This window comes from Aspergillus luchuensis, chromosome 7 (assembly GCF_016861625.1).
Source record: "Aspergillus luchuensis IFO 4308 DNA, chromosome 7, nearly complete sequence".
NCBI classification, from domain to species: domain Eukaryota; kingdom Fungi; phylum Ascomycota; class Eurotiomycetes; order Eurotiales; family Aspergillaceae; genus Aspergillus; species Aspergillus luchuensis.
In genome coordinates, this window is record NC_054855.1 from 774,657 (window position 1) to 801,834 (window position 27,178).

Sequence of the window (27,178 nt, forward strand, 5' to 3'; positions counted from 1 at the left end):
TGGTAGCACCTGCTAGTCCTTTCTATCTTTTTGTCATGCCTGGAAAGCGCTCACGGGAAGTCTTATTTCTACATCAATGTCTGGCTGTTTCCGATGCAATCATTTAACACTGCTCCAGAGTATTCAGGGACATTCCACTTCTCTCACACAGCAAGAAGACCAACTCATGGGAACTACCGTCATGTAGTTTTCATAATGGGTATTTCCTTAGCATGTCCTCAACCAAGGCATGCTGTTACTCCCCGCGAGTCCCTCGAATTATTATAAATAGAGGCAAGTAGTCATAGAGGTCTCCTTCTTTTCCCAGCAACACGCCTCAATCTACTATCGCCTAGGAATTAGCAAGCAACAAACCTCGAAAAACTCAAAATTTCTACAAAAAGCCGTAGTAGCGCCTTCACTTACAAAATGGCGTCAAGTCATTCTGCGGTGAACCCAGGAGTTACTGGACCAAGTCTCTCCGACTTTCCCGAAAACATTCGGAACAAGATCACTCTGCTTGATATTCCTGCCGTGGAAGTGCATGCTCTCATCGAAAAGGAATGTCCTCAAATGCTACAGAAAATTGCACCATATGGAGCCAATTGGATGAGACATGTCATGTACAACACCATCCCCAAGGAGATCCGAGTCTACGCGTATGTCCACTGTGACATGGTCCAACCAGACTGGTACAAGAGTTATGGCCTCACGGCTCTCCTATTCCGTTACAACACCCACAAAGTTGAGTTGGAGCAGGAAGTATCTGAGGAGCAGGCCCGCAGCATGTTGTGGTTCTATGCCCTCGTCCAATTTTATGCCAAAAGTTTGACTGAAAACACAATTGAGCGACAAACAGGAAAACATGGTAGGCCCACGTCGAGGACCGCTTCTAGGACTGAGTTGCTACGAGTCGAACGTGCCCTCTACATACATGATATTCTATTGCAGGCGATGACCACCATACCCCGCCACACTATGACTCGCAAGGAAGCCAATGCTCCTTGGAAGAGCTTCCTAGAGAATTTCACTGGCTGGATGCTATATCAGGTGATAACTGTGAATAAGATTCTCCACAATGATGATGCAGCGAGGTGCATTGCCGATAATGTGGAGCTGGAAAGCTCTCTCCGCTCTTTCTCTGAGAAAGAAGGTTGCAACTATCTGTTGGAAGGAGGATTGGCGTTCAAGCGCACATTGGACCAAAAATGGCATCATGGAGGACTGGATGATGAAGAAAAATTTCGCTTCAAGTGCTGGAGGGCTGGTGGCGAGAGAATACTTAACGCCATTTGGGGAAAGCTAGAAAACAGCGATCCCAAGTTCAATAAGCAGAAATTTTCTCCAAATACTGACCCAATGCTCAAAAGGATGTATGATCCGTTTGTATTCATCGAGGAGGATAATGGCCCACACCGTCTCTGGTACGAGATCGCGGAGGAACAGCCTGCTAATCCAGATCAAGAGATGAGCCTCTTCTTCACCGGTTCTGGCCACCCACAATACATGCTCTTTATGTGGGATGAAGACCGGCTGCGGGACATGGGCTACCTCTCGGGTGACGACAGTTCTTGAGAACAGAGTGACCGTGCTTGCATCCTTACCCACGGTTTGAGATGACCTGGGAGCTTGGTATCAATAGTCATTCCTTTTTTTACTTGCTTACTGCCAGAAAATAAGCTCTCATAAAATCCAACATAGTTTTGCTTCATTGAATAAACTATGACTCCATTTCCTGTAGACCGCCTTTCTTGCTTTCCACTAACCAATGTAGAAGACAATTATATACCACACTAACTGTAGATCCTGTGCTCATAGCTCCAACCTTCAGTACCTATCAGTATCAATCCCGAATAAGACCAACCCAACACAAACATAAACCAACCAGGAGGAGCCTGCTATGCCAGACAACCTCCACTGACAGCACAACCACACGCTGAAATTTGGGGTGCATAATGCACAGATTGCAGGCTGCATGCATTGCATATGTGTGTCACTTGGTGGATGTACCACAGCAACAAGAATATGTGTGACCCCACATTATTGTGAAGGTGGTACACGATTGATTAGTGTGTGCATATGTGCATAGGCAAGCTTAATGCATTGAGTTACCTAGTATTGAAAAAGAAATAGTTAATTCGTTAGTTAGCTAGGACCAGTAGTAATCCGTGACATCCAATAAGCAGATTGCTGGATTTGCATGGCAGTGGATGATGTTTGCTTTTGACAGGTGTGGACTATCGAACTTTAGTAGATTAGAGTTGGGGTTGGGCTGATTATCTACTATGGTTTCTTTCTGGTTTGGGGAGGGTGGGTATTGCTTTTCTCTTATATTTTCTTTTTCTCTTCTCTCTCTCTCTCTCTCTGAAACTGTGTTGTTACTTACTAGGGATTTGAAGGTAGGAGGTCGGGATCTGAATCATACTTTCTTACTACTCGCTTATATTGCCGAATATATAGATATATGAGTTCATCTACATCTACTATGTAGTAATTAATGTGGAGAAAATGAAGCTACTAATGACAATGACAAAGATCATGATGACGCTGACGAGAAGTGGTCACTGCTGATTACTACTGTAGGATCTGTGCGAGGTTAACTTGGATCATGTCGATCGTTTTCCATCGTTTGCTCCTGTCGCAGGATCCATGTTAATATCGGGAGATCATTAACAATTAACATAAGATGAGGGATTTTTGGGGATTGATATGCTATCTAGATACGGTAGTAGTCAATCCTGGGGCGGGAACTTAGTATGTTATGTTTCAATTTCACGGTTCGCTTCACGAGTCATGCAGGATTGATATTTTGTGTTATGTAGATTACTCTGGTATTCCGTCTTCTTCTTTTCTTTCGGTTATTGATTGTAGATAATTTACCATCATTTTATTATAACATCTTATTTTTCTTACTGTAGTTCTTCTGCCAAGCCCGGCAGTATGCACCGTGAGGCTTTAGAATGAAGAACCCCGGTCGATCTACATACATACATTGACCCTGATTACCAAGAATTTAAGCCACAAGGGTATTCACGGTTATTGACTGCTATTCTATTGTTTGAAGATATTCAGGCCAAGAATAAGAGACAATTAGATACAATGCAGTGGCAATATCCACCATGGGTGCTTGGTATGCATCCAAACTTGGCAGATAGCCGATCCCTGATAAGGAGGGAGTAAGAATCTCTACTACGTATGGAACCCCCCGCTCACGAGGGCGCGCGGCCAGTCACCCAGTCATCGACTCTGATCGTATCTCAAATGTCTCGCATCGCAATGCTGCATCGTCAGAGGCTTGCATTATCACTCATCAATTCCACATAATTACCCGACTCCAAATTCCTAGACATGCTTTAGATCCTGTACTACGCGAGAATTGCAAATCTGCAGGCTAGATTTATCAAACAACTGTGGGAAAATTACTATGACTACAGCAGTACAGTTAGTAAAAGAAGAAGGGATCAAATCAAGCATGTCGCTTAAACATTATATTAAAATGACTAACCAAATGATTCAGACCCCTCATCAGGAAAAAGCCAATAAAACCACATCATCTCGACACATGAGATTTCGATTTCAAATTTTCCATTCTACGCGAAGCAAACAATCAATCAATCCATCGTGTCAGGCGGGCCTAATGTACGTACTAAAAATGAAAAGCCACCAATGCTGCAGGTACCACACATGCAACTCCCGTCCAATCCATGGATGGGATGGATGACTCGAATCGCGCAAATCTGAAACTTGGTCCTTTTTAAGATTCAGTCATTACTCCGCCCCCGGCAACTTCGTCTCACCAAACTTATCCCGGCAGTAGTAGTGATTAGTGAACCGGTGGTACCAAACTCTCTCTTTCTCTCACTTTTCCCCATCAAGTGTGTGTGTGTGTGTGTGTGTGTGTGTGTGTGTGTGTGTGTGTGTGGTGTGTGTGGCTAAAGTTAGATTGGAACTGGGCGCCCTGCAGGTAAACGAACTACGGAGTCAGTCATGCTCCCCCTCTCTCCTCCCCTCCTCCAGAATTTTGTGCTGCCCTGCCTGCCATCATGTCCTCCCATGACAGGATGATTGACCTATGGGTCGTAACTCAAAAAAGCGATGTCATGCATGTGTAAATCGAGACTTGCTTAAGATTTTGTGCATTTCTTTCTTTTTCTTTTTTCTCTATTTCATTATTTTTTTTCTTTTCATTCCTCCACTTTCTCTCCGCACAGTTGCGTGTGCAGTAGCAAGTAGTTCAGACTAGTGCCGCGTCGCGTTGTCGAGTACGGAGTAGTATCCCCTCTTTTTTTTCTCTTCCTCTCCTCTTCTTACTTTGTTACTGTGCCAAACCCCCGACCCGACCGAGAGGAGTGGGTGTGGGTGTGGTGGCAACAGACTAGATACGGACTACGGGGACTCAGGTACCCGTGGACGGAGAAGCACTGGGCCAGGGGTAAGAAAAGACAGACAGACAGACAAAGCGAGCCAGCGGACGGATGGGGAAAAGGGACTGAACTAAACTACAAAAGTATCTACAGCACTAATCAACAACTACTCAGGTCATGCGAAATTAAACATTTCCTTGCAAAATCTTGGAATGTGCCATGCGATGGGCTGATGCACTAAAAAGAAGATTAAGATATCATCTTAAGTTTCGAATTATCTATAACTATTTTTCTTTTACTCTGTAAAAAATGGCCTGGTTGTTCCTATTATACTACTGTTGCAAATGATGCTAGTCTCTCTTCTACTTGGTATTTCTATCTAGTTTGGTTTAGTGCCGCTATTTCTTTACTTGCTTAGCTCGGAACCTAACCTACGCGCTACTAAACATCTATCTGCACCCCCCGGTTACGGTACGTGCAAGCCGTGGGCTCCGCTGGATTTTTCCCCTTGCGTCTTCTTGCATGGGCGACCATCCGACGGTCAAGAAGCGGCGGCAGACGATCATCCGGATATCATTATTTGGGGGGACGATCCGGATGATTGATTTAATTGATTAATGGATACTACTGTGATTTTACTGGTTTAATGGTATAATCGGAATTATTTGTTGGTTGTTTGGATAACGAAGTAATAATTTTTTTTTCTCTCATAACAGGAATGGGGATGAGGATGATGTTAAGGGCGTTCGAAGGTTTGAAGGAGAGGACTTGGAGAGGAAGGAGGGGAAGAAATAGTACCCAAAGCGGTAAATGGAATTGGACGAACGCTAATTTATTTTATTATCTCTCCGTCCATGGGTATAGGCCAGCTATTATATCCAAAACATCTGACCTGGAGAATGTCTCTAAATTCTTTGTCTTGGATTGACAGTCATGACGCATTGATTAATTCAACCTCGTCTGTCTGTCTTGCCTATCTCTCTCTCTCTGTCTGGCTGTCAGTCAGTCAGTCAGCTGGAAGCGGGATGGATTGACCAGTCCTTAAAAATCAGGAGGTGTGTGCTGGTGGTGGTTGTGGTGATGGTGGGTGGGTAATTAATCCCTGAGGGGAGGAACAGACCGACAGACCGACACACCAAGACCGTAGGGACCAATTTCAGGAACAGGAATTGTTCACTGGGTCTCTGGGGCTGTCTGAGTGGAGAGAGGGCCTTCATGTAATCCGTTCAACCGTTGGGCCACCCTGTGCTCCGTTCCCTTTTTTTTCCTTTCCTTTCCCCCCCTCCTCCTCCCCCTCTCATGCAATACTTAGTCAGTGCTAGTTAGTTCCTCACTCATTGACACACTCGCTGTAAGAAGAAACAGGGCAAGAGAAAATAAAAAAGAAACAAAAAAGATTAATACAAATGATGATACATACAAGTAGGAGAATTTGTCAGTCTTAAGAAACACGTTTATTAAACTGACTTTATAAAAAAAAAAAAGAAAACCACTCCCCAGCAGAGCAAACCCTCAGCATGATATTGATGCAGGTGTAGACTAGATGCAGGTCCACACCAGCCATACTCAAGGTCAAACTGCCCTGACGAAATTTGAATCCTCGCGCAACTAAAAGTATTTACTTTTATTTAGTGGCAGTGGTACCTGCTTGGCTCTCCATCCCGTCCGCTGCAAGTCACGGAAACCAACTCCACCCTTAACCAACCGTAAACGCCGTCGTGAGGGTTCGAGCGGATTTATTTCTCCCCTCCTTTAAGTCCACTCGCGAACCATCCTGTGCCTTTTTTTCCCCTCCCTCTCTTGTTTCTCCTGGATCTCTGGTGCACTGGCTCAATCAATACCCATTCTTCTTATTCTTCTACCCTTAATGATCATTATTTACTTTTATTATTATTATTGATTTTTCCCTCTTCAATACTTCCAACCCTCCAGTTGTACCCTCTTTGTTCTTGTCGTCGTCGTCATCCCCCTTCACCACATTGTCAACTTTCCACTCTGATATCCTGCCGCATTCTACAAAGTTGATTGATTGGGATCGCTTCTTATTATTTTTATTAACTTTTTTTTTTCTATTCACCGCACTTCTTCTCTCCCTTATTACTTCTTATTTCTCTTACTCGATCACCCTCTCTCCCTTCTCAATTCACTGTCATTCCGATCCCTTCCCCCTGTTGGTTAGTAGGTTGCCCTGATTGATTTTCCTCTGCATCCGACCGGCATCTTTCCTCCTGCCTCCCTCCCTCCCCTCTCTCCAGTCTCTCTCTTTCCACACTCTCTCCATCAATCATTAAATTAATCCTCTCCATCCTTGCCTTGCGCCTCCTTCCTTCTTCGGCAGTGAGAAATCTCCTCTTCCATACCACACAACCCATCCTTCTCTCTTTGATTTTCTCTGCAACTCCTCCGTCCCTCTCCGATTCGGAATTATTCCCACCGCCTATCTTTTGCTGCTCTCCAAGTTAACCCTTATAACCGCCGGGCAGTATCTGAGACGCCTCCTGTTGATCGCATCCATCGCGCTCCGCTACACGTTAATCCTCCATTCCGATCGCCCTTTACTTTTTCTCCATCCTATTTTTACTCCTTCTCTTACGCGACTAGCGGCGTCCACGTCTCGAGGTTGCCAACACCGTTAAACTCACCAACCGTGCACAGAGCTCGCTCCGATCGCTCATTCGCCTCTACAGCTACAGCCTTTCCACACGTCCGATAAGGGGGGTTTGAAACACCTGCGTTGCGTCGCTGCACTCGCTTGTCTTGTTCCAAATGATCAGTGGTTTTTAAAGACACAAACCCTGCGACCACAGCTCGTGAATTGTCATAATCGCGATATTGAAGGTGTCGAGTATCGGTGTGGTTGATTGTTCGCCCGCATATATCGCGCCTGAACACCCAATCGTGTGCTGCTCGATTCCAGCACACCTCTATACGCTCCTTTCTTGCACATAATGTCCGTTGCTACGATGCTACAACCCGCTTCAAGAGCCTCGACTTCATCGTCTTCTTCCTTTCAGCCTGTCACACGCCAAAACACCATGTCTTCCCACGATACGCGGTCCCTCCGCCAGTCGAAGCGGCTGTCAGTCACTGCGCTGTACATGTCCATGAATGCTAAGGACAGGGATTTGGATATATCAGACGACCTGGCGAGAGGTTAGTCACTGGACTTGGGTGTGATTACTTTCAACTTGGACACGCTTGCTGACAATTTATGCGACAGCTCAAATATATCTGCGCGAACTGAAGGCGAAGATTTCAACGCAATCGAAGAAGAACTTCGTCCTGGAAAAAGATGTGCGGTATTTGGATTCACGGATTGCCCTGCTGATCCAAAACCGTATGGCTCTGGAAGAAGTAAGAATTGATCCGTCTGTCTTGCATGGGTAGTTCCTGACAGTACCAGCAAAACGAAGTTGCCAGCCACCTCGACGATGCTATAGATCCCCAGGAGGGATTCTTTCCTAACGATGAGCGAACACAGAAGTACGGCAATCTTCTCTTCCTTCTCCAGTCCGAACCCCGTCACATCGCCCACCTGTGCCGCCTAGTCTCCATGTCCGAGATCGACTCCCTCCTGCAAACTGTAATGTTTACTATTTACGGAAATCAGTATGAGAGTCGTGAAGAACATCTGCTACTTACCATGTTTCAGTCTGTCCTCACCTATCAGTTCGATAACACTCCGGAGTACTCGTCACTCTTGCGCCAGAACACCCCTGTTTCCCGCATGATGACCACCTACACCCGGCGCGGTCCTGGTCAGAGTTACCTGAAACAAGTCCTTGCCAACCAGATCAATGCCCTGATCGAGCTGCGCGACGTCGACTTGGAGATCAACCCGCTCAAAGTGTATGAAACCATGGTGAAACAGATCGAAGAAGAGCAAGGCTCGTTGCCAGAAAGTCTTCAGAGATCTGTTACGGCGGAAGATGCAGCGGCAAATGCGCAGGTGCAGGCCATTATCGAACCGCGATTGAAGATGCTCACCGACTATGCCAACCGATTCTTGAACATAATTATCGAGTCCGTGGAAGAGACACCGTACGGTATTCGATGGATATGCAAGCAGATCAGAAGCTTGTCTCGACGCAAGTACCCGGACGCTCAAGATCAGACCATCTGTACCTTGATCGGAGGATTTTTCTTCCTTCGCTTCATCAACCCCGCTATTGTCACGCCCCGATCGTATATGCTGATTGAATCGACGCCCACGGAGAAACCCCGGCGGACGTTAACTCTGATCGCGAAGATGCTTCAGAATTTGGCCAACAAACCTTCGTATGCCAAGGAGCCGTACATGGCGAAACTTCAGCCTTTTATCCAGCAGAACAAGGAACGTGTGAACAAGTTCATGCTCGATCTGTGTGATGTGCAAGATTTCTACGAGAGCTTGGAGATGGACAACTACGTCGCGCTCTCGAAGCGAGACCTTGAGTTGCAGATTACCCTCAACGAGATGTACGCCACACACGCCCTGCTGGAGAAGCACAGCTTGGCTTTGGCCCAGGACCAGCACTCCCATCTCAATGAAATCCTGCAGGAGCTTGGTTCTGCGCCACCACAGGTCCCCCGGAAGGAAAACAGGACCATCACCGTGCCCTTGTTTAGCCGCTGGGAGACGTCTCTTGATGATCTGACCGCGGCTTTGGATATCACCCAAGAGGAAGTCTTCTTCATGGAGGCCAAATCCACCTTTGTCCAGATTTTGCGGTCTCTCCCTCCGAAACACCCGGCAATGCGTCGTCCGCTACGGCTATATCTCATTGCGGAGAGTGCTGCAACCCTCAAGAACGATGCGGTGATGGTCCGGAAAGGAATCCGCACTATAGAACTGCTCGATCAATTGATGAAGTTGGGCGTCATCGAACGTGCCGATGACTTCAGTCTCCTGCGTGACGAGGTTGAACAGGAATTGGCGTACCTGGGCGGCTTGAAGGAGAATGTCTTGAAGGAGACGAAGAAACTGGAAGAAGTCTTTGCCACCATACGCGACCACAATGCATACTTGGTGGGTCAGCTGGAAACGTACAAGTCGTATCTTCACAACGTCCGCAGTCAGTCCGAGGGCAAGCAGCGGAAACAGCAGAAGCACCAGGAACTCGGGCCGTACAAATTTACACACCAGCAGCTTGAGAAGGAAGGTGTCATTCGCAAGAGTAACGTGCCCGAGAACCGCCGAGCCAACATCTATTTTATGTTCAAGAGTCCTTTGCCAGGCACTTTTGTCATCAGCCTGCATTACAAAGGTACGCCGTGGATCTGACTCTTTTCATTCTCATGTTAGCTAACAAACTATGCCAGGCCGTGCTCGTGGTCTTCTGGAGCTGGATCTCAAGCTCGATGATCTGCTCGAAATGCAAAAGGACAACCAGGAGGACTTGGATCTGGAGTACGTCCAGTTCAATGTCTCGAAGGTGCTTCTACTTTTGAACAAACGATTTGCACGAAAGAAAGGGTGGTAGAGAGACCGCACCTATGGCCTCTCTTTTACACTCTATCACGACGTCTATGAAACGGAGCGGATAGTCACCGGCAAGCCTCAAGACAGGCCAGCCTTTGGTCTTGGCTACTATGCCGCCAATTTTATGAACGACAATTGGCCTTGGCAATACGCTAACATGTCCCGAAGGCCGTGGCCGTGTTATCTGTTTGGATCGTCTATTCTACGTTATGACCTGGGGACGGACGATTGATTTGTACACTTTACCATGCGGCTTCCCACCCAGACGTGGTGCGGGTCGACCATGGATGCATAAGATGAGTTGCGTTTTGTTTTTGTTTTCGTTTTGCCGATTTTGTTAAGATAAGGCTCCTATGCGGGGCAGTAATGTGGTGGGGCGACCAGCTCTGTTAATCCCAAGCGTGTGGTCCTGGACTCTTCCCTCGCTGGCTCGGGGGTGAGTGGTCATGAGCAGGGGTTTTCTGAGCCGTGTTGCTTTTCGTTTTGTCCTTGCGACGGCTATACCCCGTTGAATGATATTGCGCTTGAGTGTCTTTTATTGGGTCAGTGCGGTTTGATGAGATTGGTGCGCTGTGTTGCTTCAGCGGCTCTGGTAAGGCCGGCCGTCATGTTACCCTGTGTTTATATGTATCAGTATGCCTTGGATTTAGCGTTGTGAATTCCCCGGAATCATATATTATATGGCTTTTAATGAGGATGATGCTCTGAGGTGTCTAGGCCACGAGCAGTCTGCAACACCGGACATTGTTTAAATTATGAGATTCTTTCGACTGTAATATGATCGACCTGAGCTGTTCAAGTTGGTCGATGTAAATAACTGATCGTCGGGGGTATCTGGCCAGCAATTTCCGCCGAGTGATATTCGGCCAAGTTGCCCAGACACCCGCCAGCATTGGTCCAGACACCTACGTCACTGCCGCCGGGGCGCAGAATGGCAACGGCGCGACCGCCCTGAAACGAAAGGGCGCATTGGCGAAGGAGAGGCTTAGGTGGTCGCCAACCAGGGGTTGCGAAGGGTCTCAGTGAGAATGATGATCAGGAAGCAGGATGCGTCCTAATCAACAAGTAAATTGGATCGATAATGAAACAGGTGCAGCCACGCATGACGCCTCAAGAGTACTCCGTAAAGAAGAAGAAGAAGTAGTAGAAGAAGGGGGGAATCGAAGGTCGACCGCTTTACGCGCCACCCTTCGGTTTTTCAGGCACGCAATTCAGGCCGACTACTGCCACTTGACAGGCCAGACAAGTAGGCAGTGAGTAGGTAGTAGTGAGTGGTCAACTCCAGCAGTAGTAAGGAAGTTGCAGTGAGTTCGACTTGGTTTGGATTCCCGTCTGAGTTTGGCTGTTTCCGTCCGCCGTCTCATTTCTTTTTCGCCTTCTGGCTTTTTTTTTTTGCCTCTTTCTCTCTCTCCGCCTCTAGGTTAATTTCCAGTTTAGTTGTTCAATATTCTAGGCAGTTGTTCCTCCTCCTCTTCTCCTTCCCCTTAAACGCTGCTATCTGCGACATCCCGCTTAATTGTCCCTCCCCACTCCCCTCTCTCCTCCTCTCTCTTCCCCCCCTGCACCGCCCGATTTCTCCTCTTGCCTCCTACTCCTCCTCCCTTTTGACCATCAACTCATCCCGCCTTCGGGTCTATAACTTTCTCTTAAATCTCCCCTCCTCTTCCTTTCCCCCAACCCTCCTTCATCCACCATCATCTTCACAATGGCGGCTCCGTCCAAGTACGATGACTATGACTTCCCGACCACTGCGCCGGAAGACCAACCCGGCCACCCTGGCCACACCACCCCCGAGCAGGATGCGAAGGTAGAGCAGCTCCGGGCCGAGCTGGAACAGCTTGGCTACACCGAGAGGCTGGATACTCTGACGCTGTTGCGTTTCCTGAGAGCCCGGAAGTTTGATGTCGCTGCTGCCAAGACCATGTACGTTTTTGCTCCCTGATTATGATGTGACGACTAGCGTCTGTTGCTGGAGCCTACGCGTAAGCGGGTGCTACTGGGAAGATGGTGTCGAAAGTTTCTGTTTTCCATTTTTGTCTCCCTGTTTCACAGAGACTTTGTTACGAGATGCCATGCACAGTGATCATGGAAACCTGAAACTTTTGAAGCGCGCGCTAACATCCACGTCTGGAAATAAAGGTTCGTCGACTGCGAGAAGTGGCGGAAGGAGTTCGGCACTGATGAGCTCGTCCGTACTTTCGAGTACCCCGAGAAGGCCAAGGTCTTCGAATACTACCCCCAGTACTACCACAAAACGGACAAGGTGCGTGACTTGAACAGACCGCTTTTTCTCCACCGCTAGACTGGTCGAGACGCTAACGATCGGAACCCCGAATAGGATGGCCGTCCTGTCTACATCGAGAAGTTGGGCAAGATTGACCTCAATGCCATGTACAAGATCACCACCGGCGAGCGCATGCTCCAGAACCTCGTGACCGAGTATGAGAAGCTTGCCGACCCCCGTCTGCCCGCCTGCTCCCGCAAGGCTGGTAAGCTGCTCGAGACTTGCTGCACCATCATGGACCTGAAGGGCGTCGGTATCACCAGCGTCCCTTCCGTTTACGGCTACGTCAAGCAGGCGTCTGCCATCTCCCAGAACTACTACCCCGAGCGTCTGGGCAAGCTTTACCTGATCAACGCCCCCTGGGGCTTCAGCAGCGTGTTCAGCGTGGTCAAGGGCTTCCTTGACCCGGTGACCGTGAACAAGATCCACGTTCTCGGCTCCAACTACAAGAAGGAGCTGCTGGCTCAGGTCCCCGCTGAGAACCTTCCTGTTGAGTTCGGCGGTACCTGCCAGTGTGCTGGAGGCTGCGAGCTTAGCGACATGGGCCCGTGGCAGGAGTCTGAGTGGGCCAAGACCCCCAAGTGGGCTGCCCCGAAGGAGGCTGCTGCTGAGGCTTCTACTGAGGCTGCTGCCGAGAAGGAGGCTGAGGCTCAGGCCACCGCATAGAGGCTTTGTGTCATCCACCGGTTTTGTTTCTTTTTCGTTCTACATCTTGGATCAATATGGTAAAAGCTTCAGGCACTATCTTGCCGATCTATATCCCTTCTTTTGTTTCTAGAACTGTTTTGCTAGGGAGAGGTACTCCGCGGGTGCCTGTCCACTTTTCTTTCATATTTCAAGATACGTGCTGGAAGGGTTGTTGAGAGTTGTTCTCGGGGATTCCGCGGTCCTATTGTTATATGTTTTTGCTTTTGGTCGTGCTTGTTTTCCTTTTGCAGTCAGATATCAAACACCATATGAGCGGCGCGAGGTGCTTTTTATAGATTTGGAGCCGGGGCAGTCAGTAATAGGGGACAGAAGATAAAAGTGTTACGTGGTCAGGATGCTCTAGGTAGAACCAGGGTATACACTCATATAGCGTTAGAGTGAACGTTGCAGAGCGTGTCCATCAGATCTTTCATTATTGTAAACACATTGTAAACCGATTGGTATCATCCCAAGAACCCTGCAAACGCCAACCCAAACCCGTAGCAGAGAAAATAAACAACGCAGTGGTAAGCAGACATGCCTAAACAACCCCTCATTTCTTCTTCTCTCCCTTCTTCTCCACCACCTCGACAGCCCGCCCAGCCCTCTCGGCCTTCCCCAGCGTCGAAGAAAGCGCATTCCCATCCGTCCCATCACCACTCGTGTCCACAGATACCCCTTCACCCTGAAGCCGCAACAACGTCCGCAACGCATCCTCATACACCTCCGCCATCTCCCCACTCCGCCACCTCTCCGCCTCATTCTCCGTCCCCAGCGAGATCTCCAATTTCGCCCGCGACCTCGTCATCGGCCCCTTCCTTTGAGTCGCTGTCGTTGTGCTCGTGGCCCCCGCATCAGCCATCTCCGTATCCTGTCCCGTACTCTGCTCTTCCTCCTCCTCCTTCATCTCCTCCTCCCCTTCCAAATCCTCTAATTTCTCCTCCTCCTCATCCTCCCTCAACGCCCTCCTCAACTGCTCCGCATACGCCTTCGCCGCCCGGCCCGGCGCATCCCGTCTCAACTGCGCCACCGTCGTCGTTAACGACTCCAATTGCGCATACAGCGATGTTACCCGCGATGCTAGTTTCCCGTCGTACGCTTCGTATTCCACTTGTTCTGTGGGGGCTGTGAAGGCTGCTGGGAAGGGCCATTCGGGCGATGTGGAGTCGAGTCCATTGATGCTGATGGAGGGGGAGGCGGAGTTGAAGGTACGGTTTATGTACTGGGTAGATTACAAATGTTCGTCGTTAGACACATTGTGGGATTTATATGTATGATATGGGCAAGGGTCGTCTTACCTCATCGACTAATTCTCGGACGCGCTCGCGCATGGGATCCGGTCCATCGTTGGGGTTCGCGGATGGAGGTAGGTGGAGGTCGAGTTTTGCTCGTGAGAGCGCGACGGTGTTGGCGTATAGGTAGGTGAAGTCTGCTGGGGATTGGAGTTCGATTTTGCGGTGGTGGTCGGTGGACATCTTTTTTTTATCCTCTTTTATCTTATTCTAATTGTGATTTGGGGGGTGTTGGTTGTGTGGTGCTGGCGGGGAGGAATAGTGGAATCACGCGTCGTAGAGTTATGTTTGATGATTGTTTGATGCGGAGATACTAACTTTACGATAACTAGCAACTTATCCCTCTTTGATGCCTAAGGCAACAAGGGGACACAACAAGTTGAAAGCGTGTGTGTATGCCTCAGGCAATATACGGCGTCGATCGCCCCGCAAACGATGTCATCATTGATCGAAATCGGGAAGGTGAAGTTTGAAGTTCCCATTCCCATGCCTTGCTTTGCGAACGAACTACTTAACTTTTTTTTCTTTCCTATCATCATCTTCTCCCAACCAGGCAGGTTCCGGTGGGTTGTTTCCTGTCGCACCATTCCAATGGGCTAGTCTTTAATCTTAGTTTGAGAGAAAAAAAAATCTTGTTGCTTTATATAGTAGCCTCTGCTCGTCCAGGCTCCCATTATTACTTATTCTAATTGGAGAGGTCCCCTTTTAATCTCCAACTAGTCACTTTACTTAGTTGTATTGTCTTGTCTCACATACAACACTTATTCATTTACTTCTATCCCTGCGGAATGATGGCCTTATTATTACTGCGATGATCGGATCCCTTTTTTCTACTATCTTTAATTTATAATTACTTCAAGATCGGTCTCAGCTTCTGATACAGTGGATGGTAAGGCAGACAGGCAGGCACCTACTTACAATGGACATCGACCACTCCAATACAACGACCAGCTCCATCGCCCTCATTGATAACACTGCGCCCCGTCGCCGCCATTCAGAAACTCCCACCGCTACAACAAACGGCGGCAGCCACATCTCCCGAAAATGGACGAAACGGTCAATTCGCGGGGAGCTGAAGAAGCGCAAGTACGCTAAATGGCAACCGGATCGATTGGGGCTTACGACCGATGATGAAGACAATACCAACTACAACAACAACAACAGCAACAATGAAGAGGAGGAAGGCATACCGTCATCCAGCAGACGACCCTTCGAAAGACCAGAACCGTCAGACCTCTTTACTACAGAAACAGCAACCACCACGAGCCCTCCCCCATCGCAATACCAAAGTCGAAGTGACAGTCCCAGCCAACAACAACAACAACCCTCCCCCCCTTCGCAGGATGTAAGCGCCACGGATTTCGCCCCAGAAAGCAACACCCTCATCACCACCACCACTACAACTACAGGGGCTAACGCCCCCAAACTCACCGGCCTAAAACCCAACACCGAGCTCGACATCCTCTACGAAAACCAACGCGGGTGGTTCTTCTTTGGCATCCCGCTCTACTCACATAGCTCCCTGCTCAACTTCGACCCCTCCGCCTGGCAGACCGCCGACCTGCGCGACAGTCCCGTGGACATCACGAACGCGCAAGTGCCCGACCCCAGCTGGGTGTGGGCGTGGCGGTCCTGGTACGTCGATATGTCCGGCGACGTGGACGACCAGGGATGGCAGTATTCGTTCTCGTTCAAGTCGACGGCGTGGCATGGGTCGCATCCGTGGTTCCATTCGTTTGTGCGCCGGCGCAGATGGGTGCGGGTGAGGACGAAACGGTTGGTGGATAGACATGGACGGACGGAGTTGGAGATGGCACATAGGTTGAATGAGGATTACTTCACGATTCACTCGGGGAAGAATAAGAAGAAGAGGCCGGTTAGTGAGGTCGGTGGGGGTGGGTATGGGGCTACGAGTTTGGGTCGGACCACGACTGCGACGACTTCTAGGGAGATGGAGGAGGAGGAAGGGGCGCCGATAGAGGAAATAGCAGATATCCCGGCGTTGATGCACGCGTTGAGAGTAGCGATTGTGGATCGCGAGAAGGTGGATGCGTTGGATCGGTTCGTCGACGAGGGCGGGGAGGAGTTGTTTTATTTGGATGAGAAGGTAGTCCCCCCCCTATATATATCATTACCCGTTCCCTGCAGATATCCCCATCCAGAAGGTGCAATATGCTAATTGTGATAATCTCATGAATATCCAGATCCCCGAAATCATGTCCATGTTCGTCTTCCAAGCCTCCCGCTGGCACTTCGTCCTCCACCTCACCGACGTCGTCGAGTCCCTCTCCCAACAACTCTCCTCATCTAGCGGGGACAACGAAGCCGCCGAGCTGCAGCGCAAGCTGAATCATCTCCGAAAGGCCACCGAAACAGCTAGACGCCATCTCACGGGCCCGGGGGTCCTGCGAACCGAGAACCGGAAATCGAGCATGGAGATGCTGGATTTGACACCCGTTTCGAAGCGCGGGAGTCTGTTGGCGAGATACTCTGGTCGGTTCGAGTTCAAGTCAATGGATGATGGTGGGGAGATTAAGGGGATTCCTAAGGAGGCGGAGGTAGGGAGGGAAGGGCATATTTTCCAGTATTCTTCTTGATTATGGTGGTTTGTTTGGATGGGGGGTGGAGTTTTGGGTTGGGTTGGGTTGGGTTAGTACTGCTTGGTTAGCGTAGGAACTGTATCATTATCCAGCTGTTTATTGTTGATGTGTATTCATGTCATATAAATCATCGGCAACAGCTGATAAATATTGCAAGAGTAGATTAGACTAGATGTCATACGGAGTAAATGCTTGGCACCGCGGAGGTGCGGTAAAAATGCCAACCACGACCGCCTACCTACCGCCTACCAAGCCCGGCAAACCACCCCAACCCAACACCTAACTTAACTAACAGTAATAATAACTTTTTTGGCTCCGAAGCTCCCCTGCCTCTTCTTCCCTCGGCCATTCCGATCTCTCTACGACCACGACCCCGACCACGGCCACGCCTCCCAAGTACCCACCCCCCGCTTGGTTGGTGTGTCACTCCGATCCCACATGTTATCTCGTGGTCGACCGTGTCTGAAAAGACGTAGTCTATCTACCGTCTTAGACACCGTTGCGGCTAGTCCCGAAGAACCTCTCCTATTCCTGTACCCTCGCTGGGTGGGTTCGGCTGTACGACAACACCGGAGTCTTGTTTCCTCGTCAGGTCCTTCGCCGTGTGGAAATGGGAATGTATATAACGCTGCTGCTCGAAGGAGGACGGTAGCGAAGCCGCCACCGGCGGGACGGAAGCTCTCGTTTGGGAGCTCGTCGAGACGGTGGGTTTCGACGACGGCGGCGGAGGCTGCTGTGAAGACGGAGGTAAAGCAGGATGTTGTTCCGCCTGAGCAGGGGAAGTCGGCAGCGGCTCCGCAGAAAGGGAAACGTGGTGAAGAGAATGCCGACACCGGACCGCCTGCATCTATCTATAACCAATTAGACAATGACCCGGAAACCGAGGTGAAGAGCGAAAGACACGTTTTCAATATCTTCTCCGATTTACAGACGCGACCTGTGCAGCCGACAACGGGCCGGAAGGGTATGAGATCGTCGGCTGGTGAAACGCCCGCTATTGCGCTGAAGCGACTATCGCACCGCGACCGACGGAAGTTGAGATATCGGCTGTTTTTGACGAAGCAGAGTCAGGGTCGTGATAAGGGAAAGAATAACCAGTGGAATAAGTGGACGAAGATCCGGGAGATGTTGGAGGAGATGCATGAGGATACGCATGTCTGGGCGAAGAAGGGTGTCAAGCAGAAGGAATTGCTCGTGCCGGAGGAGACGATCGCGCTGTTGACCGGCGTCACGGACATGGCGTTGAAGGAGAATGTTTGGTATGTGCCGGTGCATAATGGGTGCAAGGTGCATGTGCTGCGTCCGTTGCAGAGCCAGGGTCGGTTTCGAAGAGTGATTCTGTCTGGCTCGGAGCGGGTGGTTGAGTTGGTCAGCGATAGGATTGCGCAGGCGAGGAGACTGCAGGAGCAGAGCGATCCTCTGGTCGATATTCAAATCCCGCTTTTCCCGATCATCCCGTCTATTGAAGCGCTGAAGCGTCAGGGTGCGCCCGTGCCGTTGGTTCGAGGTGTATGGGATATACAGTCGGCTGTCAAGCAGGCCGCGAAGTTGCATATGGTTCTACCTGCTGGGAAGAATTTGTCTGGAATTAGGGACTTCGCGGAACATGTGGAGGAATTGACGAGGTCGAAACCTTCGTATAACTCGAAGATTCCCTATTCGCACCAGAAGCAGGTGGCGCGGGCCCTTGTGCAGCTGTTCCGGAATGAGGCATATTCCAGCTTTATGTCGACGGCGGCGCTGAATCGAGCGCTGTCATATCTGCTCGACCATGAGTTTCTGAATGCCGCCCGCGACATCTTCCTCAAGTCCGAACACCTTGCGACGGTGGATACCTTTAATATCCTCCTGAAGTCTGCGGCTAAGAGGCAAGACCTCCGCTTCTTCCGTCAGTTCTTGCTTGCCATGTCTCGACTGAGCATTCGGCCTGACCCCAACACATGGCTCACCCTGCTAGATTGCCTGGTTGCTCCCAAGGCGAAAGCAGATCTCGTCACGTATATGCTGCAGCGCGGGTACCTGGAGAACATGGGTGCGATGCGGACGGCGCTACACCTGACCCTGCCCAACACGTTCCGAGCACACTTAGAAAGTGGCAAGAGCGTGGATTCATTCATCAGGCAGACCGCCGACTCCTGCGGAGACAGCTGTTTCGCTCCATCGTTGATCAGCCAGATGTTCGGTGTCATCGTCCGGCTGAAAGACTTTGCTGCCCTGGACCGGCTATTCGACATCTGCAAGCAGAACGACCTAACCTTCAACAGTGCTACCATCACCCAAATTCTGTCTCTGTTCCGAGCAGACATGCCCACCGCTCTGCGGTATCTCTTCCGATGCCTTGAGCGCCCGGAAACGAAGCTCGAACGGCACGCATGGGAGCGACTCTTCCTGGTCGCTTTCAAAGGCCAATACTACAACATCTGCCGGGTTCTCTGGAGGTACGCGTGCATGTCCGGGAACGTAACATACAAGATGAAGCGCACGGTCGTGACTTCCTTGATTCGCAACGTGCCCCGAAAGCCCGAGACCAATGTCCATACGATCTGGGATGTGAGTGCGGGTAAAGTCATCGTAGGACTGGATCTGCACCGTCCCGACCATAAGCTCCAGACCACCGTGCTCGACAAACTACCCCGGGAGTATCGCACCAACCCCATCGCCTATTTGAGTTCAGGCTATAAGCCCAGCGGCGAAGAGCGGGAGCAGCAGATCCAAGTGGCCTCTGCGCTCACGCAGCATGATATCGAGATCGGTTCCTGGCATCGCCCGCAGTTTCCTCTGCTGATTATGTTGGAGGCCGCCTCGGTCTTGGATCAAGAGTGGCGGAAGGTGCCGCGGCCGGTACACTGGCTGGTCCAGAATGCCATTCGCGTGCCGGTGAGGAAGTCGATGTATCCGGCTTGATCTGTTCCCTTGTTATTTGCTCGATTGTGGTTTCACCATGGCCCTATTATACATACAACATCTTGTACATTATGCCCTCCCTCCTATTCCACCCCACATCACATCACATAACACTCTGTACATAGACCTGGAACCACCCCACCATATAGAAACCCAACAGCAATAGATTGTATCTATAGTAATCCACAACCCAACCCCGCACACATGCAATGCGATGCAAGCAGACCAAACCAGACCAACAAATCCACATATATATCTTCATCATAGCATAACATAGCATAGCATAGTCATTACAGTCATTCACATCCATCCAAGAAGGTAGAAAGGGGAAAGGTGTCCAAAAAAAAGTGAAGGTAGGGTAGACATATAACCTCTACCACTTCCCATTTTCATGCGTTAACGCCGGCTCCGGCGCAGTCACCACCGTGTCCGTTCTATCCTCAATCAAGGGGTAAGGCGGTCCCGTTTGCTGAGCATACGGATCCAAATTCGTCCGCATCGACCCAACCCCTTCCTTCAAGTACAGCACAAGGCGATACGCCGAGTTGCCATTCAAGTAGTACCGATGCAGACGTTTACTCCGCAGGAACCCGAGTCGCTCGTAGAGTTTTATCGCCGCGGTGTTGGTGGTTTCGGTTTCCAGCACGATCTGCAACCAATGGAGCGTTAGTGGAACGTGCACATGCATTTAGCCATGGGGAACTTTGGGGAGGTAGGGATTTACCTCATCTGCCCCTCTCTCCACCATGGCATCAATGGCCATTCGAGCCAATTTCGTGGCTATCCCCTGGCCCCGATACTCCTCGCGCACGGCCAACATGGCGATGTATCCGCGTAAGGGGCCCCCGCGATGCGGCTCCAGTTTGCTCACGACGACGCCGACCATTGGTGAGGAGGATTGGAGCTCGGAGTTGTTGTCGTCCATGGCCATGAAGCAGAGATCTCCCCATTGGTAGAGGAAGTAGCGGTAGACATAAATACTGTAGGGTTCGGAGAGGTCTTTGGAGATTAATTGGCGCATGGCGGGGACGTAGGTGTCTTCGTGGGCGGCATTGTAACGGATATAGCGGAGGGGAGTAGTAGTGATGGTGGCAGTAGTGGTATTATTTGTTGTTGTGGGAGTGGTGGTAGCATCTGTAGTAGGAGAATTGGAAGTCATTGTGGAGACGATGAAGGACTCGAATCAGAAGAGAGAGAGAGAGAGAGCAGGGCATGAATGGAGAGAAAAGGGAAGCCGAGAATAAAAAGAAGGTGATGACGTCCCGCACATGTGATTTTCCGGCGGTGCCTGAATTGGGACGGATTCGGTTTTCTTCATGTCAAACTCGGTTATTTTTGGCTCAAACCTTCTTTTATTTTCTCCTTTCTCTTATGATTCTGCTTTGACGTGAACTCCTTCTTCTTCTCTTTGCTTTCCCGGCTTCTTACATGATTTCCGTCGTCTAAGTACAGCATGCTCCGCCGTCGTGTGGCCAAGGACAAGGACGGTGCGTCCGCATCGCCGTCCCCGTCCGACTCCCGCGACATCCCCGACTCGACTGCGTCGGCGCAGAAGAAACCCAAAGGAGAGTCGTTTGTCACCAAACCTCGGAGTAAACGGCGCAATGGTCTTATCTTCGTCCTGGGTGGCTTGTTTGGTGTCCTCGTGGCCGTCCTCTTCGCCAACCAGCAGGATGTGATTAGTCTGGATAGCATAATGGATCTGAACTTGGAGTCGTTGATGGATGTTATGCCTCAGGGATTGCTCTCGGATGTCAGGGAATTCACGGTACGACCCAATTGCTCATGAAACGACTTGGATATATCAATAGGACACACCGTATACTGACACCCCGCGCAGCAACATGAACGCGACACCGTCAACTACGACTCCTTCTCCGTCGGTCTGCACCTCCAAGCCGAAGGCGTCCACGCCAAACACCCCATTGTCATGATCCCCGGCGTCATCTCGACCGGCCTCGAGAGCTGGGGCACCGACGCAAACTCCCGCCAGTACTTCCGTCGCAGACTCTGGGGTAGTTGGAGTATGATGCGCGCACTGGTCCTCGACAAGACCGAATGGAAGAACCACATTATGCTAGACAAGGAAACCGGCCTGGATCCCCCCGGCATCAAGCTCCGCGCCGCGCAGGGCTTTGACGCTACCGACTTCTTCATCACCGGCTACTGGATCTGGAACAAGATCCTCGAGAACCTCGCAACGATCGGCTACGACCCGACCAACGCCTTCACCGCCGCCTACGACTGGCGCCTCTCGTACCCCAACCTCGAGCGCCGCGACCAGTACTTCAGCCGACTGAAATCCTACATCGAGACCGCCGTCCAGGTCGGCGGCGAGAAAGTCACCCTCGCGTCACACAGCATGGGCTCACAGGTGGTCCTGTACTTCCTCAAATGGGTCGAGCACCCGGACCACGGCGCCGGCGGCCGCGACTGGGTCAACAACCACATCGCCAACTGGATCAACATCAGCGGATGCATGCTGGGCGCCGTGAAGGGCCTAACGGCCGTCCTCTCCGGCGAGATGCGCGACACCGCCCAACTCAACGCCTTCGCCGTCTACGGGCTCGAAAAGTTCCTCTCCAAGGAAGAACGCGCCGAGATCTTCCGCGCCATGCCCGGCATCAGCAGCATGCTTCCCAAGGGCGGCGAAGCCGTCTGGGGCAATGCAACCTGGGCCCCGGATGACCTGCCCGACCAGTCCCAGTCCTTCGGCACCGTGCTCAACTTCCGCGAAACCAACTCCTCCCACACCAGCAAGAACATGACCGTCACCGAAAGTCTCAACTACCTCTTCGACGAATCCGAGTCCTGGTACCGCGACCAGGTGCTCAGCAGCTACTCCCACGGCGTGGCTCACACAGCCCGCGAAGTCGAAGAGAACGAAAACAACCCCCGCACATGGCTCAACCCCCTCGAAGCCCGGCTCCCGCTCGCCCCGGACCTTAAAATCTACTGCTTCTACGGCGTCGGAAAACCCACCGAGCGGAGCTACTACTACCAGGAAGAACGTGACCCCTTGGTCAACCTAAACGTCAGCATCGACACGACAGTAACCAACAACGACGGCGTCGATCACGGCGTCCTCATGGGCGAGGGCGACGGCACCGTCAATCTCCTGAGCACGGGCTACATGTGCGCCAAGGGCTGGCGCATGAAACGGTACAACCCTGCCGGGGTACAAGTCAAGGTCTTTGAGATGCCGCATGAACCGGATCGCTTCTCGCCCCGTGGTGGTCCGAATACAGGTATGCCCCAAAAACCCCCCTTAGCATCTCCCTTTCCACCCTTCCGGAGAATTATTTCTGATATGAGAGAGTATATAGGCGACCACGTCGACATCCTCGGCCGCGCATCCCTCAATGACCTCATCCTCCGCGTAGCAGGCGGCCAAGGAGACCAGATCGAAGAGACGTTCGTCTCGCGGATTAAGGAGTACGCGGATCGGGTACAGGTTTTTGATGATGAATGAATGAGATAGATGTATTGTAATGTGAGTAGAGGGCGTTTTATTTTTCTTCTTCTTTTCTTTTCCTTGACTTTATCGGGGATTACATACCTATTATTACATAGTACCTACTATACTATACTATACTATATACCTATGTTATATGTGTGAGATGGTGGTGGTGATGGGGTATGTTAGGTTCAATATAGATAGAGTTGTGAATCTTATGACTGTCAACTTGTTTGTGTATCCTTTTATTTGTTTTAACAGGGGTTGAGTTGTAATCTGTCTTATCTGGGGAGGTTGTTTATGATATTAGTAAACATTATTTATTCAGTTGTGTCTTGTGGAGTGACTAGGTTGTGATTAATTCTGCGTGGGATAACATTAATCAATCAATCAATCTTACATGTGATCTGATTTCGAATTATCTTTATCGCAAGACTAACATGGTAGAGACAGATAAGATAGTAATTTAATATAATATAGTGGTTTACTTCTAAGCTACATACGGCTAGACTGAAGAAAAGAAGAAAAAAGGGCAAATACTTCCAATAGGAGCATAGTAGTCATTCAAGAAGTTCCCTGAGAGACATGAAATGTATACAGTAGAAACAAGAGGAAAATAGAATAAAACATATATGATACAAGCATTCATAAATCATAACGCTACCTGATTATAATTAAGAATAGGTCTTGCTAATGGATACTTTCGTCCATCCAATCAAACCACCCCTTCCCTTATCCCGTCACACGCAGCCGCAGCTATTAATGAATTAGGTCATAGGAGCGAGCGGGCGGTAAAGTAGAGAAATGGTTCTCTTGCATCGATTGATACCAGAAAACCACACAACCTAGGGGACACAGGAGGTAGAGTAGTCCCGTGCGAACGGAATTAATTAAAAGGTGTAGGATATGATGGGGTGGGTGACATGTTTCCATAGCAAAGCGAATCAACAAAATCCAGGCACACGTGTTGTTCGGGAAAGATGCCTCCGTCAACATCTATATTCCCGCGTCCCCTTCCTCGTGGGTGCGTGCGTCGGGCTTCATTTCGGCTTCGTTCCCCTTTGCGGAGAATGAGCAGCCCGTGTGAGCACGGCCCTCCGTATAACAAACAATAAAAGTCTCTGGTGCGCAAACGAGACCGTAATACAAAGGTTCATCATAACCCCTCTGTCTATATGCCAATGCAATGGTCATTAAAATAAAAAAAAGCATTGAATCCCTTGAAAGCACAGCGAATGAGGTGCAAGCAAGTTGGGCGCCTCAATCAACTTTTTCTTCATTGAGTTCCCAATCCCAGGCGCCAGTGGTGTGAGCGATCGACACGAAGATAAAATATGTACCTGGCCGAGCAAAAGAAGATGAAGGTAAAAAGCTCGACCAGCTGGTGAAAAGCGAAAGACTAAAGTAGGAAGTAAGCGAGTGTGGTCGTCCTGGTTTGTCCAGGCGAGATGTAGAAAGCGAATGTCTCCAACGAGGGCATCAGGAGTTGCACGACCGGATGGGACGCGGTGCTGTGCAACACTAAGCCTTCGGTATTAATATTATCGACGGAGCTTCGAGGAGGTCGGGCTGCAGAATCATGCGGCAACGCAGCCCAGAAAAGTGTGCGGTATGATGTACAGTTAGGTCAAGACGAAGAGATAAAACATAGCAGTATCCAGGGTGACCAATCCAAAACGGAAAATCGAAACTATCCGACCTGGTCTGCGAAATAAAAAGCGGTATTAAAGATATTATGTGTCGAAATCGGCTCAATGCAATAAACCCAGCATGTCGTCAAATGTACTAACGCCGTTCGTAAATAGATGCAAGAAGTGGATGCTGTATATGCAGGGAGGTGGGTGCAAAATGGCGGTCGACTGGCTTAAGCACTGAGCATATGTCTGCCAGACTCGACATCGGCGATGGGCGACGCCAAAGACTCTCCTTCCCAGGTGTAGTGGTCGTCCACCGGGCTCAGGGAGCCAGAAGAGATGGAGGATGACGATCCAACCGTCCACTCATCGCTGTCAAGGTTGAAGTCGCCGTCGTAGGCAGCCAAGTCGTAGCCATATTCGCGAGCAGAATCTCCGATCTCCACGTAGTCATAGTCCCAGCGGAAAGTCTTGTCGCTCTGGACGCGCGGGAGGAATCGGGTCTTGGCGAAGTAGAATGCAACCGTAGCCAGGAGGCCACCACCGACCAAATCCACTGCATAGTGGTGCGACAGGTACATGGTTGCCCACCACATCCACAGGGTGTAAGTCACGAACAAGGGCTTCAGCCGCGGGAAGACATGGCTCATGAACAAAGCGGCCAGAGTCGAGTCCGCAGCGTGCAGAGAGGGGAAAGCACCGAACACGACAGGGGACTGCCTGAAGCCCGAGGTGTACAGGTCGATTCCGAAAAGCTTGTCGATGCGAGCAAGACCCGCGGGGTTACCCGGCATGGAGTAGTCGGCCGGTGCCAGCCCGTAGAGGTTCTCGTACCACGGAGGCGAGCAGGGGAAAAACAGCTGGATGGCGACAGCAGTCATGCTGATGTAACCGAACGTCCGTGCAAAGAGGGGAGTCGTGCCGGGAGGACCGAAAATGAACATGATGAGCGAGCAGACAAATGGTGCGCCATAGTGACAAATGCCATAAGGCAGCCACGCCAGCACGTCCAAGACAACGTTCTGATGAGCAGACAGAATGTTGCTGATGTTCGCTCCGTAGAGGATGTTTTCCAGGGCCGGAAGCACGCGGACCCAGATAGCCGGGCGCCAATCGCTTGGAACGAATCTATTTCAAACAGCGTCAGTTCCCAACTTTCTCTCAAAACTCCAGCATACTGCGATCTGAAAGGGTGGTTGACTTACTGGCAGGCGTAGAAGAAGATCAGCCACCCCGCAATTGGAAGGAACGGCAAGAAGAATTGGCGTGTAATCGGGAGTAGGAGAGAAAGGAGAAGCAGGGTAAACATCGCCGTCTTCCCCAAAGGCCCAGGAGATCCCATCACACTCAGGGAGAAGATCAGAAGGATCAGCAGGAGCAAGTATTGAAAATCATATAGCGTCCAACGATGGCTCTGCAGTGATCGGAGCGTATCCATGGGCGAAAAGGACGTTTGCAGAGACGATATCGAAGATGTCGGAGAAAGCCTGCTGCGAAGCTTGGAGCGAATCTTCCGTCGCATGCGATGCGGGACGAGGAGCTGGATCGACCGCCATGGTACCTGGATCTGAAGCTTGCCGAACTGATTCTGCGTGCGGTCCTTCCAAGAAGGAAGGGTGGAATTCATCTCGGCGGCTAGTCACGTCTGGAAACCCCCGTGGAATCTTCGATAGTCAGGAAATCCCAGCACTTTAGGCGTAGCTGAAGGGAAGAATGTCGCCAGTCTTGAGGTTCGAGATGGTCAAAGGAAGCGCCGGGCGGAGTCGGCGGAAAGGGGGATTCGGGGCGTCAACGTGACAGAAGCTGAAAGGGGCGGCGCCTGGAACAAAACGTTTCGATCGCTGGCTGGCTCAAGGCCCGACAGGCGTTTGGTGAAGGCGGAGAAATACCAGATTGGAGGGATCCAGTAATGAAGTGGAAGCGCAGGCTCCGGTCTCCAGCGGCCAAACGAGGATATTCGGGGACGGTCACGTTGCAAGGGTTACTCTGACGCAAGGCGGACAGTAAGGGCGAGAGAGGAAACCAAGAACGAGGGAGACGTGTTTGCGAGGGGCGCAAATGGCCACGGAGCCGGAGGGTCGACGAAGGAAGAGAGATTGGGGAGAAAGAGGAGGAGGAGGAGCGGAAGTATAGGCGGGAGGAATGGAAGGAAAAGAAAAGAAGAAACGGAAGAGAAAGAGGAAGAGAAGAAGGGAACAATGGATGGGATATGAGGATTTTGCAGGTTCTCGATCAGCAAGACAGACGACGGGGCGGACGGCGACGGGTACGGGGGCTTACGGGGCCTGACTGGGAAGTCGTACTCGTATTACCGGTTTGGCCCCGTATCATGTCGTCACTGCTATCCCTAATCAGGGTCGTCCGGGTAAAGCCACTAGCCCGCTTTTAGTCATGGGAAAGGAGGCCTTCCCCTGTTGGCTCTAGCGCGCATCGGTGGTGCCTCGGTGCGCTGGACAGGCAGATCCGAGGTGCCTGAGAGAACCAAGGTCCAACCTTTTTCATATTGCAGAAATTTT

General features: G+C 50.6%; 9 protein-coding genes across 9 annotated transcripts; 6 read left to right on the forward strand and 3 right to left on the reverse strand.

Annotated features, from left to right (window-relative positions):
* Positions 1–408: 408 nt before the first annotated feature.
* AKAW2_70305S (uncharacterized protein) lies at positions 409–1,554 on the forward strand (the record flags this gene model as incomplete). Its single annotated transcript, XM_041682871.1, has 1 exon — positions 409–1,554. One exon carries the CDS (start codon positions 409–411, stop codon positions 1,552–1,554), a length of 1,146 nt encoding a protein of 381 aa, XP_041547189.1.
* Positions 1,555–7,291: 5,737 nt separating this feature from the next.
* On the forward strand, positions 7,292–9,606 carry AKAW2_70306S (Ras GTPase activating protein IRA2; the record flags this gene model as incomplete). The annotated part of the gene is made up of 3 exons (XM_041682872.1): positions 7,292–7,496; positions 7,564–7,697; positions 7,747–9,606. 3 exons carry the CDS (start codon positions 7,292–7,294, stop codon positions 9,604–9,606), a joined length of 2,199 nt encoding a protein of 732 aa, XP_041547190.1.
* Positions 9,607–11,509: 1,903 nt separating this feature from the next.
* SEC14 (SEC14 family lipid-binding protein) lies at positions 11,510–12,754 on the forward strand (the record flags this gene model as incomplete). Its single annotated transcript, XM_041682873.1, has 3 exons — positions 11,510–11,727; positions 11,944–12,067; positions 12,143–12,754. The coding sequence occupies 3 exons, from the start codon at positions 11,510–11,512 to the stop codon at positions 12,752–12,754; spliced, it is 954 nt and encodes a 317-aa protein (XP_041547191.1).
* A 574-nt stretch (positions 12,755–13,328) lies between these two features.
* Positions 13,329–14,250, reverse strand: AKAW2_70308A (uncharacterized protein; the record flags this gene model as incomplete). The annotated part of the gene is made up of 2 exons (XM_041682874.1): positions 13,329–13,997; positions 14,074–14,250. 2 exons carry the CDS (start codon positions 14,248–14,250, stop codon positions 13,329–13,331), a joined length of 846 nt encoding a protein of 281 aa, XP_041547192.1.
* A 736-nt stretch (positions 14,251–14,986) lies between these two features.
* AKAW2_70309S (uncharacterized protein) lies at positions 14,987–16,664 on the forward strand (the record flags this gene model as incomplete). Its single annotated transcript, XM_041682875.1, has 2 exons — positions 14,987–16,174; positions 16,272–16,664. 2 exons carry the CDS (start codon positions 14,987–14,989, stop codon positions 16,662–16,664), a joined length of 1,581 nt encoding a protein of 526 aa, XP_041547193.1.
* A 441-nt stretch (positions 16,665–17,105) lies between these two features.
* AKAW2_70310S (uncharacterized protein) lies at positions 17,106–19,571 on the forward strand (the record flags this gene model as incomplete). Its single annotated transcript, XM_041682876.1, has 1 exon — positions 17,106–19,571. The coding sequence occupies one exon, from the start codon at positions 17,106–17,108 to the stop codon at positions 19,569–19,571; it is 2,466 nt and encodes an 821-aa protein (XP_041547194.1).
* A 373-nt stretch (positions 19,572–19,944) lies between these two features.
* Positions 19,945–20,730, reverse strand: MAK3 (peptide alpha-N-acetyltransferase MAK3; the record flags this gene model as incomplete). Its single annotated transcript, XM_041682878.1, has 2 exons — positions 19,945–20,220; positions 20,296–20,730. 2 exons carry the CDS (start codon positions 20,728–20,730, stop codon positions 19,945–19,947), a joined length of 711 nt encoding a protein of 236 aa, XP_041547195.1.
* A 294-nt stretch (positions 20,731–21,024) lies between these two features.
* AKAW2_70312S (phospholipid:diacylglycerol acyltransferase) lies at positions 21,025–23,043 on the forward strand (the record flags this gene model as incomplete). Its single annotated transcript, XM_041682879.1, has 2 exons — positions 21,025–21,339; positions 21,412–23,043. The coding sequence occupies 2 exons, from the start codon at positions 21,025–21,027 to the stop codon at positions 23,041–23,043; spliced, it is 1,947 nt and encodes a 648-aa protein (XP_041547196.1).
* Positions 23,044–24,892: 1,849 nt separating this feature from the next.
* Positions 24,893–26,289, reverse strand: IPC1 (phosphatase PAP2 family protein; the record flags this gene model as incomplete). Its single annotated transcript, XM_041682880.1, has 2 exons — positions 24,893–25,790; positions 25,868–26,289. The coding sequence occupies 2 exons, from the start codon at positions 26,287–26,289 to the stop codon at positions 24,893–24,895; spliced, it is 1,320 nt and encodes a 439-aa protein (XP_041547197.1).
* Between the last annotated feature and the right edge of the window lie 889 nt (positions 26,290–27,178).